This window comes from Penaeus vannamei, chromosome 24, assembly GCF_042767895.1.
Source record: "Penaeus vannamei isolate JL-2024 chromosome 24, ASM4276789v1, whole genome shotgun sequence".
Lineage (NCBI taxonomy): Eukaryota > Metazoa > Arthropoda > Malacostraca > Decapoda > Penaeidae > Penaeus > Penaeus vannamei.
Genome location: NC_091572.1, coordinates 21,664,385 through 21,679,190, shown reverse-complemented (window position 1 = coordinate 21,679,190; position 14,806 = coordinate 21,664,385). Strand labels below are relative to the sequence as shown.

General features: G+C 43.6%; 1 protein-coding gene across 19 annotated transcripts in view; it reads left to right on the top strand.

Annotated features, from left to right (window-relative positions):
- The window catches only part of Hr4 (Hormone receptor 4), a 311,370-nt gene extending 296,851 nt beyond the window's left edge, over nucleotides 1–14,519 (top strand). For 10 of the 19 annotated variants that reach the window (XM_070138498.1, XM_070138500.1, XM_070138502.1 and 7 more), the window contains 11 exons: nucleotides 5,671–5,761; nucleotides 6,581–6,742; nucleotides 6,850–8,139; nucleotides 8,293–8,441; nucleotides 8,635–8,696; nucleotides 10,095–10,325; nucleotides 10,528–10,662; nucleotides 10,913–11,176; nucleotides 11,524–11,716; nucleotides 11,866–11,993; nucleotides 12,310–14,519. In XM_070138498.1, coding sequence (XP_069994599.1) covers nucleotides 5,676–5,761; nucleotides 6,581–6,742; nucleotides 6,850–8,139; nucleotides 8,293–8,441; nucleotides 8,635–8,696; nucleotides 10,095–10,325; nucleotides 10,528–10,662; nucleotides 10,913–11,176; nucleotides 11,524–11,716; nucleotides 11,866–11,993; nucleotides 12,310–12,390 — 2,781 coding nt within the window. In that variant the 5' untranslated portion in view covers nucleotides 5,671–5,675 and the 3' untranslated portion in view covers nucleotides 12,391–14,519. Of the gene's footprint in view, nucleotides 1–5,670; nucleotides 5,762–6,574; nucleotides 6,743–6,849; nucleotides 8,140–8,292; nucleotides 8,442–8,634; nucleotides 8,697–10,094; nucleotides 10,326–10,527; nucleotides 10,663–10,912; nucleotides 11,177–11,523; nucleotides 11,717–11,865; nucleotides 11,994–12,309 lie in introns of all 19 variants that reach the window. The other 9 variants (XM_070138493.1, XM_070138495.1, XM_070138497.1 and 6 more) reach the window with 1 other exon arrangement.
- The last annotated feature ends 287 nt before the right edge of the window (nucleotides 14,520–14,806 follow it).

Below are 14,806 nucleotides of genomic sequence, written 5' to 3'. Positions count from 1 at the left end.
CAAATTTTTCAATGTCCTTGCAGTATTTTGTATTTTGAACGGACCAATTGTCACCGCGCTCCCAAATAAATACACAGTTGTTGTAACTCTCGGAATTGCGGTCGTCACAAGCAGTAGTCACTGATTGACTGATATTAGAAAATAGCTGGTCACAACAGCTTTGGCGGCTGATAGAGTCATCTGTACAAATACTGTTGAGGTGCTGACGTGTGTGCTGAGAGGCACTGTTTTGTTTCTCTAAATGTGCTTGAAAATATTTGTACGTGTGTATGTATGGTTATGTACCCATTTGCTTCAGGGTACATTGCGTGCGGGTATGCGTGTGTATGTGCATGTGTTTACGAGTGTTCTCGTGAGATGGCTGGCGCCGCCGAAGGCCTTTGAGCCAGAAGAAACGCAGATCGCCACGTCGCCCGCTGAGCCGCCAAGCCTGCCAAGCCAGCTGTTACCACCGAGCCTTCACTAACCTCAATCGAAGAGGGAAGAAGGTCTTCCAGAGGGGGAGGCAGGGAGGGTGGGAAGGTGGGAGGGAAGGAGGGGGCAGAAGGCAGGGAAACGGGACACGGATGAAGGAAATGCACAGACAAGGGAGCACGGGGGACACAAAAGACCACATTGACACATAATTCAGCCGCATACGTGCCGTCGCGAACCAGCTGCTCACCGCTCCTGTTTCTGTTTGGCACCAATTCATCGCAGTTGCATTGCAGCAACGTTGACAAAGGGGTAAAATATTGCAACGTTGACGGGGGAGAAAAGCGAGAGAGAAAAAAGAAGGTTATTGTGATGGAGACCTCTTTTATGACAGAGAAGAGTATGTAGTGAATGTATCGTGACGGAGCGAAATGTTACATGGAGGTGAATGTGCATTGTGGTGAGAGGTATGTTGGCGTCGGGGGAGGGGGAGGGGAGGGAGATGAGGGCCTGGAGGGTGAAGGGGGAGGGGAGTGGGACGGGGTCGGGCGTGACGGGGGGGAAAAGGCGGGGGGGGGGGGCGTTGCAGCGTAACTGTGACTGTAATGGTTGAAAAGTGAGAGTGGTTCTTCGGCAGAAGTGTGCGTGGAGGCATTTTCTGTTGCTGATAGGTAAGTGTTTTAATTACTGTGGTTTGTGGTGAGTTTGATAAAAACTATTGGGGGAAGGATGGAACAGACGAAGGAAGTAGAGAGAGAGAGAGAGAGAGAGAGAGAGAGAGAGAGAGAGAGAGAGAGAGAGAGAGAGAGAGAGAGAGAGAGAGAGAGAGAGAGAGAGAGAGAGAAAGAAAGAAGAATAAGCAAACAAATAAACAAAAGCTAAAACCAACGACAGCAGCACCACCTCCACGACACAGACGAAGAAGAATCCGTGAACTCCAGCGGGCCACGCGGGGAGTGAGGGAGCGCAGGCCAGCGAGCGAGCCAGCGAGGAGCCCCGAGTGGCCGCATACCCACGGTAGCCTCCAGACGGCCTTGCAGCCATCGTGGTTCGCGTCGGAAACATGATCCGTAGCCGCCGCTCGCAGCCTACCTGTAACACGCGAATAATCACGCGCACTAAACGTCTAAGTGGACGCGGAATTCTCGGCGCGACACGCTCTCTGCCTCGTAGTTCTGCTTGGTTTCCCTAATCGCTTGGACAGCCTTGCGAGGAGGATCCTGTTACAGTTTTCATGTATCGTGATACAAGGGTCCAAGTTCATTGATGCGATCCTTGGTTAGACTTTTAGGCTAGAGTTATCCTGCGTGGGTGTGGGTGTGAGTGCGTGTGGGGGTGGGTGTGTATGTGTATGTTTGTGTTTATGAGTTGGTCTGTTTGTCTTTATGTGTGTCTTTGTTTTGCATGGTGATGATTAAGAGAGAGAGAGAGAGAGAGAGAGAGAGAGAGAGAGAGAGAGAGAGAGAGAGAGAGAGAGAGAGAGAGAGAGAGAGAGAGAGAGAGAGAGAGAGAGAGAGAGAGGGTGTGGGTGTGAGTGTGGGCGTTTGTTCGAGTGCCATGACACCGTCCTGAACCCGGGCGTTGAAGATCAGGAAGTGCCAGTGGTAATGGGGCGGCCCACTTAGTGTTCTAAGCATGTGGGACCTCCGGCGGCCTTGGCCACCCGACGCTGTTCGCCACGTGCAAGATGCCACGGAAGTCAAAGCATAGCAGTATGCACACACACACACACACACACACACACACACACACACACACACACACACACACACACACACACACACACACACACACACACACACACACACACACACACACTCACTCACTCACTCACTCACTCACTCACTCACTCACTCAAACAAATACCTTTCTGGCCACTGATCACCCTTGACTCATCATCCTATTTTCAACACCAACCGCTGCTCCGAAAAAGCCGTCATAGTAAGAGAAGAAGAGGGAATAAGAGGGAATGAAAGAGCGGGAGCAAGAGAGGGAACCCCGGCCGCCGCGCTCCCGGACGAGACGCGGCCTCCGACAACCACGGCGGCGCGGAGTAGGCCTCGGGCGGAGGCGTGGACGGAAGCACTCGCTGGGTCGCGGGCGGGGGGGGGGGGGCGAAGTGGAGGAGGAAGTGAGGGAGGATCGGAGGGAGGGCGGATGGGAGGGAGGATGTGAGGGGGGATAGGATGGAGGGAGGATGAGAAGGAGGATGGGAGGGAGGATAGGAGGGAGGGAGGGAGGTGGAGGAGGAGCAGGAGCCGGAGGGAGGTGTAGCTGGAAGTGGAAGTGGAGATGTAAGCGTAGTTTAGGAGGCGGAAAGGGGAAGAGAGAGAAGAGGAAGAAAAAGGAAAAGAAGATGAAGATGCCTTTCACGGCTCACACTTCCTCGTGTAGGACAGTCCGGAAGCTTCAAATCTGGTTTATATTAAGGTCGGATTCGATTTTAACAGCTGTTTATATGTGATGATAAGATAGATGGTTGATCAGGTAGAGTTATTTGCTCTCTCTCTATCTATCTATCTATATCTCTATCTCCATGCATGTATGTATGTATTTATCTATCTCCTCTTGACCGCCTTTCCCCCCCTCACTGCATTTCCAACGCAGATTCGCTTCTGTCCACGTGTTTACCATACTGGTGTGCGCTTCAATAGTTTGAGATGAGGTAGACAAGACGGTGCATCCGCAAGTCGGGTTGGCAAGCTGCCCAGGGGTGTCCCCGAAGCTGCGCTAAGCCGCCCCTGGCCAGGTGTCACGCCGCCCCGCGTGCTGGAAAGGTGCATGTCACTCTCCCGTCGTTAATTACTGGCAGTGGGATGTGAATGTGTTCTCATTCTTATGCCGGGGCTGTAGGATGCGAAGATGTATATCTTGTTAGCGTTGCAGGATCGACGTATTGCAATTTGTTTGTTTTTTGTTGTCCTTATTGATAGTCGATCTACGAAATGTTACTTCCCTTTCTATATATAATTTTAGCAACGATATAAATCAGGCAGGAATGATGTACGTGACGAGGCCTCTTGCCGCTCGAGAAGTCCGTGTGGCGAGGAGGTAGTCGTCGAGTTAACGGCAGTGAGTTCCCGCCACCTTGAAACCCCGATGAAGGCCGGCCAGACAGGTAGCGAGCCGTGGTCGCGGAGCCGCAGCAGGAGTAGCGCGCAGTTTGAGGAGCCCGTGTTTACAGCAGGCATTTTTGCGCCCGGTCGGCAATGTCAGGCCGCCCGTCTCGCCAAGGTCCTGGCGAGATGTCGTCCTCGAACGAAGGGAAGGTCAAGGTCTGCCTTTCGAAGAGCAGAACGGAAAGCAGGAACGTGAGAGAGCGCGCGTGTGTGAGAGCGCGGACGGCTCTACGACGGCGGGGAAACCACGTGTGAGGTATGCGGGGACGGCGGAGTGGAGGGCACTGGGTGACCTTGAGATGCCTCCTACAGCGGGTCTTGCTGTCCCGGGAACCTGCCATTAATTTACCGTTACCACCCGCACCTTCACCGAGCCTTGCTTTCCTTCGCCGCCTAACACGCCTTGTGCGATCATCAGTTTTGCCTCATAAGATTTATAATCAGAGTCTTAACGGTATCTGCCGTCTCTTGCCTTCGCGCTCACACCTCGCGCCGCGACCTGAAGTAGTTTAGCTGCTCTGTTTTGTTGTTCCTTCCTGCCGAGTTGATAATGCAGACATGTACTTGGCTGTGGCCACATGTTTTCATTAATCTTTTATGAAGTTTATGCATTCCATTTCCTTTGAAAATCAGCAACAACCTAGTTTTAATGTTTTCCAGCTTTTGTCTTCCTCCGCCGTATATTCGCATTTATCTGTTTGACCTCCCACGCCCATTCCCGATTCGCCGCGCGCGCCCTCGTCTTCTTCCCTGGGCACCCACACCCCACTTCCTGGGTGCGCGTTAAGCCCTAAACTCCTACAACCTTTGTGCTTGTTCCCACTTCCCCAAGGACCTTCTCACCTCTCCCCATTAGCTGCGCTGTTCTTCCCTGAGGGGTTTTCAACTGTCATTTCGTCACTGCCTGTGGATATTCTTCCTTCTCGTAGGATCTTCCAACCCCTTTCTTGCTCTCTTCTCCTAGGACTGTTTCACTCCTCTCGGCTCTCTTCCCGTTCCCATTTCTCTTAGAACCATTTACTCCTTCTCCTCACTCCTTGTGTATGTTCTCACTATCACTCTCACTCTCTATCTCACTTTTTCCCCTCTCTTGTCAGCGCGATCAGCAGTGACCGTGACTTTTAGCTCAAGGTGAGACAGGCAGGAAGTGATTTGCGTTTTTACACACTCGGTATCTCCGTCAAGTATTTTTTTTTGTCTTTTTTGTAATCTCCGACGCTTGTCTACCCTAGATCCATTTTTGTGGGACTGGATTCCTTATAGGTATACGACGCGTGGGATGTTCAGATACTCCGTTCGCTGCTCTTTTTTCCGCTCTTTTGGGAACATACTAGTGGTGGTCTTTCTGGAAATTGGCGGCAATACACTTAAAAAAAACTTGCTTTGATATATCATCACAAGAGATTAGATTAAGGGGGATTTATATAGACTGCCTAAGCATGCGAAGCAGTAAATGAGTGACCCTGATCAGGCGTCTGCCGCCTCGCCCAGGCCGTGGGAGTCGCCGCCGCCGCCTCCAGGTGACTCGCGCGCGGGGAGGAGCGAAGGCGGGGAGTGTGCGTATTAACTGAAAGACTTTCGAAAATTAGTGTCGCATTTTCATAAACAGTTGTACATTTTTTTTCATACACACACACATACACACACACACACACACACACACACACACACACACACACACACACACACACACACACACACACACACACACACACACACACACACACACACACACACACACACACACACACACACACACACACACACACACATTCATTCATTCATTCATTCATAATGCTAGGCGAGAAGGGTACCCGAAATGCATTTACGGCGCTGCAAAGGTCATGGGCCTTGGTATTTACGTGGCTGTGGATCATTATAAGCCTAATTAATTACAACAAAGCAGTCTGTTATATATGTGTCTCATTATTATTAAGTTATATTACCATTGTAGATAATTATTCATATTTTTTAAATGGTATCATATTAAAAAAAATGTTTGTTGTGTGCTTTATGAGATGTTTTATGATATGTATTTTTTACGAGCTAATATATGTAACGTGTAATTTAGTTTACTTCATATGGTGTATTTAAATTATTTGCATTTATCATTTGACGTATTTTTTTCTTTCCACAGGAATTATGACGGTGACGTTGCTCCAGTGTGACGGCGTCAAGATGAGCCTCTTCCAGGACCTCAAGCTTAAGCGCCGCAAAGTAGACTCCCGGTGAGAATTCGCTCGGTTCTGCGTCTGTCTGTCTCGCTCCTCATGCTCTTCTCTCTTGCTCTTTCTCCCTTTTTATCGCTTTGCCTCGTCCTCTCTCTCTCTCTCTCTCTCTCTCTCTCTCTCTCTCTCTCTCTCTCTCTCTCTCTCTCTCTCTCTCTCTCTCTCTCTCTCTCTCTCTCTCTCTCTCTCTCTCTCTCTCTCTCTCTCTCTCTCTCTCTCTCTCTCTCTCTCTCTCTCTCTCTCTCTATCTATCTATCTATCTATCTATCTCTATCTCTCTCTCGCTCCCTTTCTCTCTCTTTCTCTCCCTTTATCCCTTTACCAGGATTAACTTACTAATCCTCATATATAAGCTACATGATATTAACTTTCTATGTAGTCTATTAAGCCTTGATTTTTTATATATTTTGCACTTAATGTCAGGAATTCATTTTTTTACCTGTGCATCATCTATATTTAAAAAATACACTTCAGTGTTTACAATTTTTAATGTCCTACATTACTAAATTTCACATCTGTACAGTTAAATCGGTGTTCCTAGGTTTTCTTTGCTGTAAGGTAACGAAATGTTGCCTCGCCAAGTTTATGCCTGGCATGCGAAATCTAGGGTCATAATGTGCCACATTTCACTTACTCGTCTAAACCGCGAGAAGGCGAGAGTTAATCACTGTATGAGTGGTGGTCCAAGTGGATGTGAGGGCGATGGCATAAAAAAAGTCTTTCAAAACTTTTTTTTTGATTGGGTTATAGTTATTAATAAAAATATAAAATGCAGATATAAATGCAGAGAATAACAATGGTGACTGTTGATAGGTGCAGCAGCGACGGGGAGAGCTTGGCCGAGACCTCGTCCTGCTCGCCGGACTCCGGGTCTTCTGGCGCTGAGACCTCATCCTGCAGTCCTATCCAGCCGCCAGCGTCTTACCTGCCGTCGGGGTCGCCTCGGTCCTCGCCGCACCCACAGCCACGAATCCACGAGCGGTGGGTGTCTAACTTCACGTAACGTCTGAGTGGGCCATGTCATTCACATGCAGTATTAAAAAAGGATAGCCACGATTCCTGTGCTAATGGATGTTTTTATTTTTCAGATCATCCCCAGACAGTGCAGGAGACGAGTTCACTGAGGTTAAAAGTAGTGCAGAGTGTGGCCAGGAGGATGACACCCAGGACGCCCATGTGTTCGACGGCGGTGGCAGACAGCCGGTGTCCTCATCGGGCACACCGCACCCATCGGGAACTCACATGAGTGTAGAAACAGTTCACAGGAGTGAAGAGGATTTACCAGAACGAATGTCCACCACACCACCTCCAGCTGATACCAGTGAACACATACAGGAAGTTACATCAGTATCTACACCTCTTCCTCCACCATTAGTATCGTTAGGACCACCACTAACCTCTTTAGGAGGAATGCCTCCTACACCCTACACCCTGGCCGCCACAATGGCCGGACTGGCGCCAGGAGTTTCCAGCACGCCCGTTGGGCTGCGTTGTGGAGCACCAGTGAGCACTGGCCCTCCATACTGGGGTGGTGCTGCTAACCGCATTAATGGCGTCAGACCTGAGCTCATTAGTGGAGGAATTGTACAACCTACGCCATCCACTCAAGTAGCTGCTGCCGCTCCTGCTGATTCAAGCAGAGCTGGGTATTCCCCTCGCCTCCGCACCCCGACAGTTATAATGGGAGAAGCAGGTGGGGTCAAGACCATGTTCTGGACTGCACCGAATGAATCACAGACTCCAGCCTCTCAAGCACCCCGTGAGGTGCTTGGTCCTGCCTCTAACTGTGGCTATGGTGCTGATACTAGTGATGCAGTGCGTGCCTCTGTAGATGGTCTCCTGTCATTAGGTCAGGATAGAAGAGGATCTCCACCCCAACTTTCCCCATCAAGTACACTCTCACTCTCACCAGCTGCCCGTTCCCCCTTAACTCCAAGTGCAAGATCTCCTCATGCTCCCACCCCAGTCTCACGCTCTCCATACACAGTTGCTCCATCCTCCCCTGGTTACCAGGTTGTTAGAGGACTGGGATCACCACAGAGCTCTCCCAGTGAATTGCAGCTCCTTCACAATTCACCCTATATTCATTCTCCAAGTAATGCTGATACCCAGCGACACCCATCCACTCCTCTCAACATGGAGCGGTTATGGGCAGGAGACAGAAGTCAGTTGCCTCAGACGCAGCCAGACTCCCCAGCAGCTATGAACCTCTCAACAGTTGGGATGTGGGGCTCCCGTACCAATGGGGTGGAAGGTGCCACCAGTGCGCCTGCTCAGCCTGCTCCAGTTGAAGAGGACGAAGAAGACCAGCCGATGATTTGCATGATCTGTGAGGATCGGGCAACTGGCCTCCATTATGGCATCATCACTTGTGAAGGGTAAGTAGGATAAACGTAAGATTTTAAATATGGAGCTTGGAAAAAAATAATAATTTCTTGAGATAAAAATCTTATTTTAGTTGATTAACATGTACAATGCTGACTTAGTGGAAGCAGACAGTGAGAGTTAATGATTATTTTCTTTTTCTTTAGATGTAAAGGCTTCTTCAAGCGGACGGTGCAGAACAAGAGGGTGTATACTTGTGTTGCGGATGGAGACTGTGAAATTACAAAGGCACAGCGCAACCGCTGTCAGTATTGTCGCTTCCAGAAGTGCCTACGTCAAGGCATGGTCCTTGCTGGTAAGTAGCTAATTAGCAATTGTCCTTTGTATTCTGTTTTCGAAGATGTATGATTAATAAGATATAAACAAAAAACAAAAACAAATGAAAAATTCGTAGGAGATGATGATTAAATACAGCATTAAGTAGAGCTGGATATGTGAAAGAAGCACACCATCTCTGAATTTATCTAAACTGAACATTTTCTCAACAGCTGTAAGAGAGGACAGGATGCCAGGTGGTCGTAATTCAGGAGCAGTTTATAATTTATACAAGGTTAGTTGATTTATTTTCCAAGTAGCTTTTAACCCTTGTAGTATTATTTCCCCAGGAAGTTCTAGTCTAACAAACAATATGCTAGTAGCTTGTCTGTTTCATTTTTTCATTACTAATATGGTATAGACCTGAAGATATCAAGATGCTTTGAAATAAGAAGATGAATCGCAAACATGACAAGATCTCCGGAACTTTGAAAGGGATCAAACAGACAGTGCTGTGATTAAACGTTTGAAAAGGTGAAAGAAAGTGAAAAAAAACTTAGACTTGCTCGTTCTGTGCAATGAACAGTTTTCAGTTCTGATTTTTATCTTTATTATTTATTATTATTTTCATTCTCTGGTAACGTAATATTTTATTATATTTGGTTATTAGTCTTTGCTTTCAATTAACAAGTTACCTGCATCCCGCTATGAACTTAATACAAGGACTATCTCAACTAATCCATGGAGAAAGTGGTTTCTTGTAGGTGTGTGATGCAAGCAAGCACATGGACTGATGGTGAGGGTTTACACCTTATTTTCTAAGTAGCTTTAACTTTGTTTGGAAGGAGGTAAGGCAAAATTAGCCCTGCACGCGCCTCATCTATAGCTTTTTGTGCTTCTCATTTCTCTTCATGTGGACATTAAGGTTATTGTCATCGGATCTGCATGGTGTTTTCTCACTGTTCAAAGGAGGTGTTTGTTGTCTTGTGTAGAGGAGGTTCACGAAGTAGGATTGTCTGCGTTGGAGAATGTTTTTTTTTCTCGCTCTTGACTAATTCTCTCTTACTAGTTGGTTCTTTCTGACTTTGTCCATTTGTGATATATGTTTCAGAAGCTTCAGGACTCTCTTGAAATATTAAATAGGAAGTATTCAGTCTAAAAATGTCTCACAGTTTACAAAATGTTGTGCAAGCAGTTTTTAAGGATAAACATGTATTTTATTGTGTGTGACTTAGGCTAGAAATGCTTTTACTATTTATTTTTTACTTGGTAATCACCATAAGATTCAAATACTGTATTGCAATTAGGTTGAATACAGTAGTGAAAGAAATGATACAAGATACATTAAGCTAAACTTTCGATGGAACTTTATGGATCTTGTGATGGTGCCAGTCACTCACAGCAAAGCTTGTCTGTGGCACTGCATGTTATTCAAGATACAGTATTTTCTAAGTAATTTTTAGGTGCAGAGATTAAACATATCTAGACTGTGATTTATTTTTAATTGATTCTGGTTTAACATTTTTCTGATAATTTTATATCCTGTTAATTTCCAGTTTACTTTGATTCTCTGTTAATTTCCAGTTTACTTTGATTCTCTAGAGAGGACTGACATTTTTGAGGGTTTATTAATACACTTTACAAAATCTTCCCTCTTATTTTGAACACATGTAAACGACTCTTTTCCCCATAGGTAAAGTACAAAAAGAAGAATAAAAAGAACGGACAAATGAAGCAAGGAAGCAGCTCTCCTGACAAGAAGGTGGGACTTGATCCGATCATGATGGCCGGGACAACGTCATTAGCCACCTCCCTGCCCATGCCCATTTCCAGCCCTCTCACATCTCCCCCGATTACGTCACCCATTACAAGCGGCCTCAACAGCGGTCACATACTGAAAGCAGCCCTTACCAATCCCGCTGAGGTGAGTGGTGTTCTTTTTATGTGTGCAGTTGGTCATCTTATTGCTATTATTATTATTATTATTATTATTATTATCTTTAATGTTACAAGAGAATTACTTAAAGTTTTCTTTTATGGTAACATATTGTATGAAAAGACTCATTCTAAGTTATACATTTCCTGTTGAGTGGACGTGTCATTATTCTCTGTTTTTCTTTTTCCAGGTTGCACATTTCCGTCATAGACTAGATAATAATGTGACATCAACTAGAGAACGTGTAACACCCTACCCAGTAGCTCAGGCTATGATCCGGATGCTAATAGAGTGTGATGACTTTGAAGATATTGCCACGTTAAAAGTAAGTAACAGGGATTACTCATGAGTACTTCGACATTGAGTAAAATAAACATAGTGTTAAAGGATGGTTGTATATGCAGTGAGGTGTTATATGTATTGTACACATGAGGTGAAAACATGTCAATTATTGCTTGCATATTAATGGTATTTACCGATAATAGATTTACGTTCGTTGCTATGATAATGTAATAATTTGGAAGTGACGTAATTGTCTGAACTTGGGATTAATATTCTCTTAAATTATGTTACAGAATCTAGATGATTTATTGGACCACAAGAGTGACCTGTCCACCAAACTCCGACATCTGGGTGACTCAATTTCTATAAAGTTGGTGCAGTGGACCAAACGCCTTCCCTTCTACCAGGAACTTCCTGTAGAGGTTCATACAAGACTATTAACACACAAGTGGCATGAACTTCTGGTGCTGACCACCTCTGCTTATCAAGCTATTTATGGGCTTGAAAAATTAGCATCAAGATCCTCAGATGGAACCGAAGCAGAATTCCATCAAGAAGTAAGTTAATTTTCTCATCTAAGTCAAGTGTGAAGCATCAGTAGTAATAAATAGCATGGTGTATATATACGCCTTATATGTATGATATATACATGTATATGTATGTATGTACGTACGTGTGTGTGTGTGTGTGTGTGTGTGTGTGTGTGTGTGTGTGTGTGTGTGTGTGTGTGTGTGTGTGTGTGTGTGTGTGTGTGTGTGTGTGTGTGTGTGTGTGTGTGTGTGTGTATCGAATATATTATATTTTAAATTATCCTTCAAATATTAGTTTTGAAAATCATTATTCTGACAGAAACTGATTAAGATTACTGTAGTCTCTGTACTAATGACTTTGATTTTCCTTTCAGGTTTCCAACAACCTTTGTACTTTACAAACTTGCTTGAATTCCATGATGGGAAGACCCATCACAATGGACCAGCTACGCCAGGAAGTTGGTGTTATGGTTGAGAAAATTACTCATGTGACGCTAGCACTCCGCAAAGCAAAGATCAGAATTGAGGAATATGTGTGCCTCAAAGTCATTGCCATGCTTAACCAGTGTAAGTATAAATTTGTTATTGTCATGAACACGTATGTGAAATCATATTCAAAATTGAATTTTCGAGAAATGGTTTGTTATACATACACCGATAAATAGTTGTTGCATACTTTATTCTAGTTTTCATATATTTGCCTTATCCCTCAACAGCACGGAATAACCACAAGGAACTAGAAGTGATCCAGGACCGGTACATGAACTGCCTTCGCTCCTTCTGTGAAACTCACTATCCCTCCCAACCCACCAGATACCAGGACCTGCTAGTCAGACTTCCGGATGTAAGTTCTCATATCCCATGTCCTGGAATATGAATATTGTGTTTTGGAAATCATACATTTGATGGGATTTCCTTTTTAGTGGTATATATATATATATATATATATATATATATATATATATATATATATATATATATATATATATATATATACACACACTGTCTTCTTAAAATCATTTTGAAAAAAGTGATTACTTATGAAATTTGCATGATCACTATTTTTCAGAACATAGTCATTCATCGCAAATGTTATTTAAAATTTGTATTTTGTTTCTTTCTTTTAGAACATATTAATTTATAACTTTTATTATTTGCAGATTCAAGCCGCTGCAGCTAAGCTGTTAGAAACAAAAATGTTATACGTCCCCTTCCTCTTGAACTCTACAATCAACAGATAGCAATAAACAGATGGTTGGTTCTTAGAGCAAGTCATCTGTGATGCTGCTTGTAGTGAACCACATGCCGTCCTATGTCTCTGCTGTGGTCAGCAGCCGTGGGGGGCTGCCACCACTCGCATCACCACGTCTAGCAGCCGCCCACATCATGGCTTTTCATATGATCAGCTCATGAATGTTACCAATGTCTGCAAGAAGTGTGTTGTTTATGAAGTGACAATCTAGCCAGAGCATTTATTTTGCTAAAGGAAAGCAACAGTTGTTTTTTTCCTGTGGTTGTGCAACCAGTTTACCTGTGATGGGAAATGTACCAGTTTCTGAGCAATTTATGTATAATTTCTTGTAAAGATTATATAAAACTTTCTTCAGACATTTTACCAAAGGCTTTCTTTATTAGACTTATGGGTATGTACTAGGATTAGAAAAGGAAATCCTAAGACACCACAATCAACAGAGATACTTAACGGCTGTGTGACTGATAAGTTGTGCAATTATTTGCGGTACAACTTCCCTTCCACTGCTATTTTTCACCACCGTATATAAAGTTTTCTTACTAGTCGCAGAACATTGAGTCTACTTATTTGGAGAATTCTAGTTTTATGGTGTTCTCAAGAGTGTGACCAAGCACAAGACAGTGTAGGGTGGTTTCCCAAGAATGCCCCGAGTAGGGAATGGGAAGCAACATGTAGGTGCAGTATGGTTGATGGCTGGGAGTGTGATCCTCGGCTCCCTCATGTGAAGTCACATGACTGTGTTCTGCTCTGTGTTAGGGAGTACTTATATGAGTACCTGCAAGGATGGGCTATCAGACTCGTTCACTACGTTAACAGTATTGTATGAACGACCACTTTTAGTATTACCGACAGTAACAAGGAAACAGTTCCTAGAAAGATCCTACTAACAGTTTTCACTGCACTGATCTCGTAAGTGCAAAAAGTTATTCAGAATGTCATGTGACAAACACATCACTTTTAGATTTTAAGGTTTATACAGAAGATTTGTATCTCAGAGGCACATGTCTCCTTCTTGTCCTGTGCTGCCATATGACAATGTACCGTTTATACCTTTAATAAGAATGGATAATTCTTAGAAATAATATATGGGAAAAATCTTTTAATAAGAGTACATGTTTTGTAAATACACTTTTGCAGATGAACCTTTTTGTTTGTACAGTTTTCGGTACTAGAGCTGGTGTATGTTGTGAAGGTGTGAGTGTGCAGGTCTGTGTTTGCCAATACTGGCAACAGGCTGAGGCAGCTTACAGAGTGCTCATTATAAATGGCATTTTCCCCCAAAGTCTCATTTTTTGCATAATTATTTATATTACTTTTTATTTATATTACCTTTTTCATAAGTCAGACTTGTTACCAATGGGAAGAGAACTAGTTGGCTGTAAGTTATTCCTAGTGATTGTTTATACTAATCAGATTCCAGTGAAGAGACAACCCAAGCCATTGCAGCTATGATCCAAGTATCTATAGATGTTTAATATTAGAATAATTTAATATATTTTCTTATTACAAATGAAATCGAATGGTTTTATTTGCTGTGTTGACTCTTTGGTGGATCCCTTACACTGGAAAGAAATGCCAGTATAAATAATCATGAATCGTATAGTGATGAAACTCTAAAATTAGGTACAATAATTTATTGTAATGTTTTTAAGCATAATGTTTTTAGTGATTTGATTTTGCATCCAAGATGTCACTTCCAGAGACTGTTCAGTTACCAATGGCTGCAAAAGAGATCTTAAACAAAGAGAATTGCCAAGGTCTTCAGCCTCATTCACAACCAACCTCAACTCTCCTGATATGAAATAACATAATGAACAATAAGTGATTGGTATAAGGGGGTTAGTAGCATTATAGTGGCTTAAACTAGTCTTTGATCTCACTTGTGTTTACCTTTTTTTATCTTTCTGCATCTCTCCTTCTATCTCTCTGTCTCTCTTTCAATATATGTGAGAGCAATGCTTGCACAAGAAGAGTTTGAGGTTTGTGATGATGTTGGAACCCAAATATTGTTGGTAATATAGAGGCAGCCGTGAGCACACTGTAAGCTGACTCCTTAGTGTAGTCAGGCAATCAAATTTGTTGCTTCTATATTTAATGAAATAAATAATTGAACTTTTATAAGTGTTTTTCCTTTGCGGAGTTTAGTGATCATTAAACATCCTATTCAGATGACACCTGAAAAAAATTGTAGTTCTGTTATTGTGATTGGTAAAATATATTAGCACAGCGTAAAAAGATGGAAAGGTAAAAACAGACAAAACAGATAATACAATGCTTAAGAATCTGATATTATTATAAAAAAAACTAAGTTAATATATTATCATAAACCCCTAAAGTTGGGATGTTCTTACCTATATATATAAAGAAAACATTTTTGACAGGATCAAACAGAGAAAGATTACAAG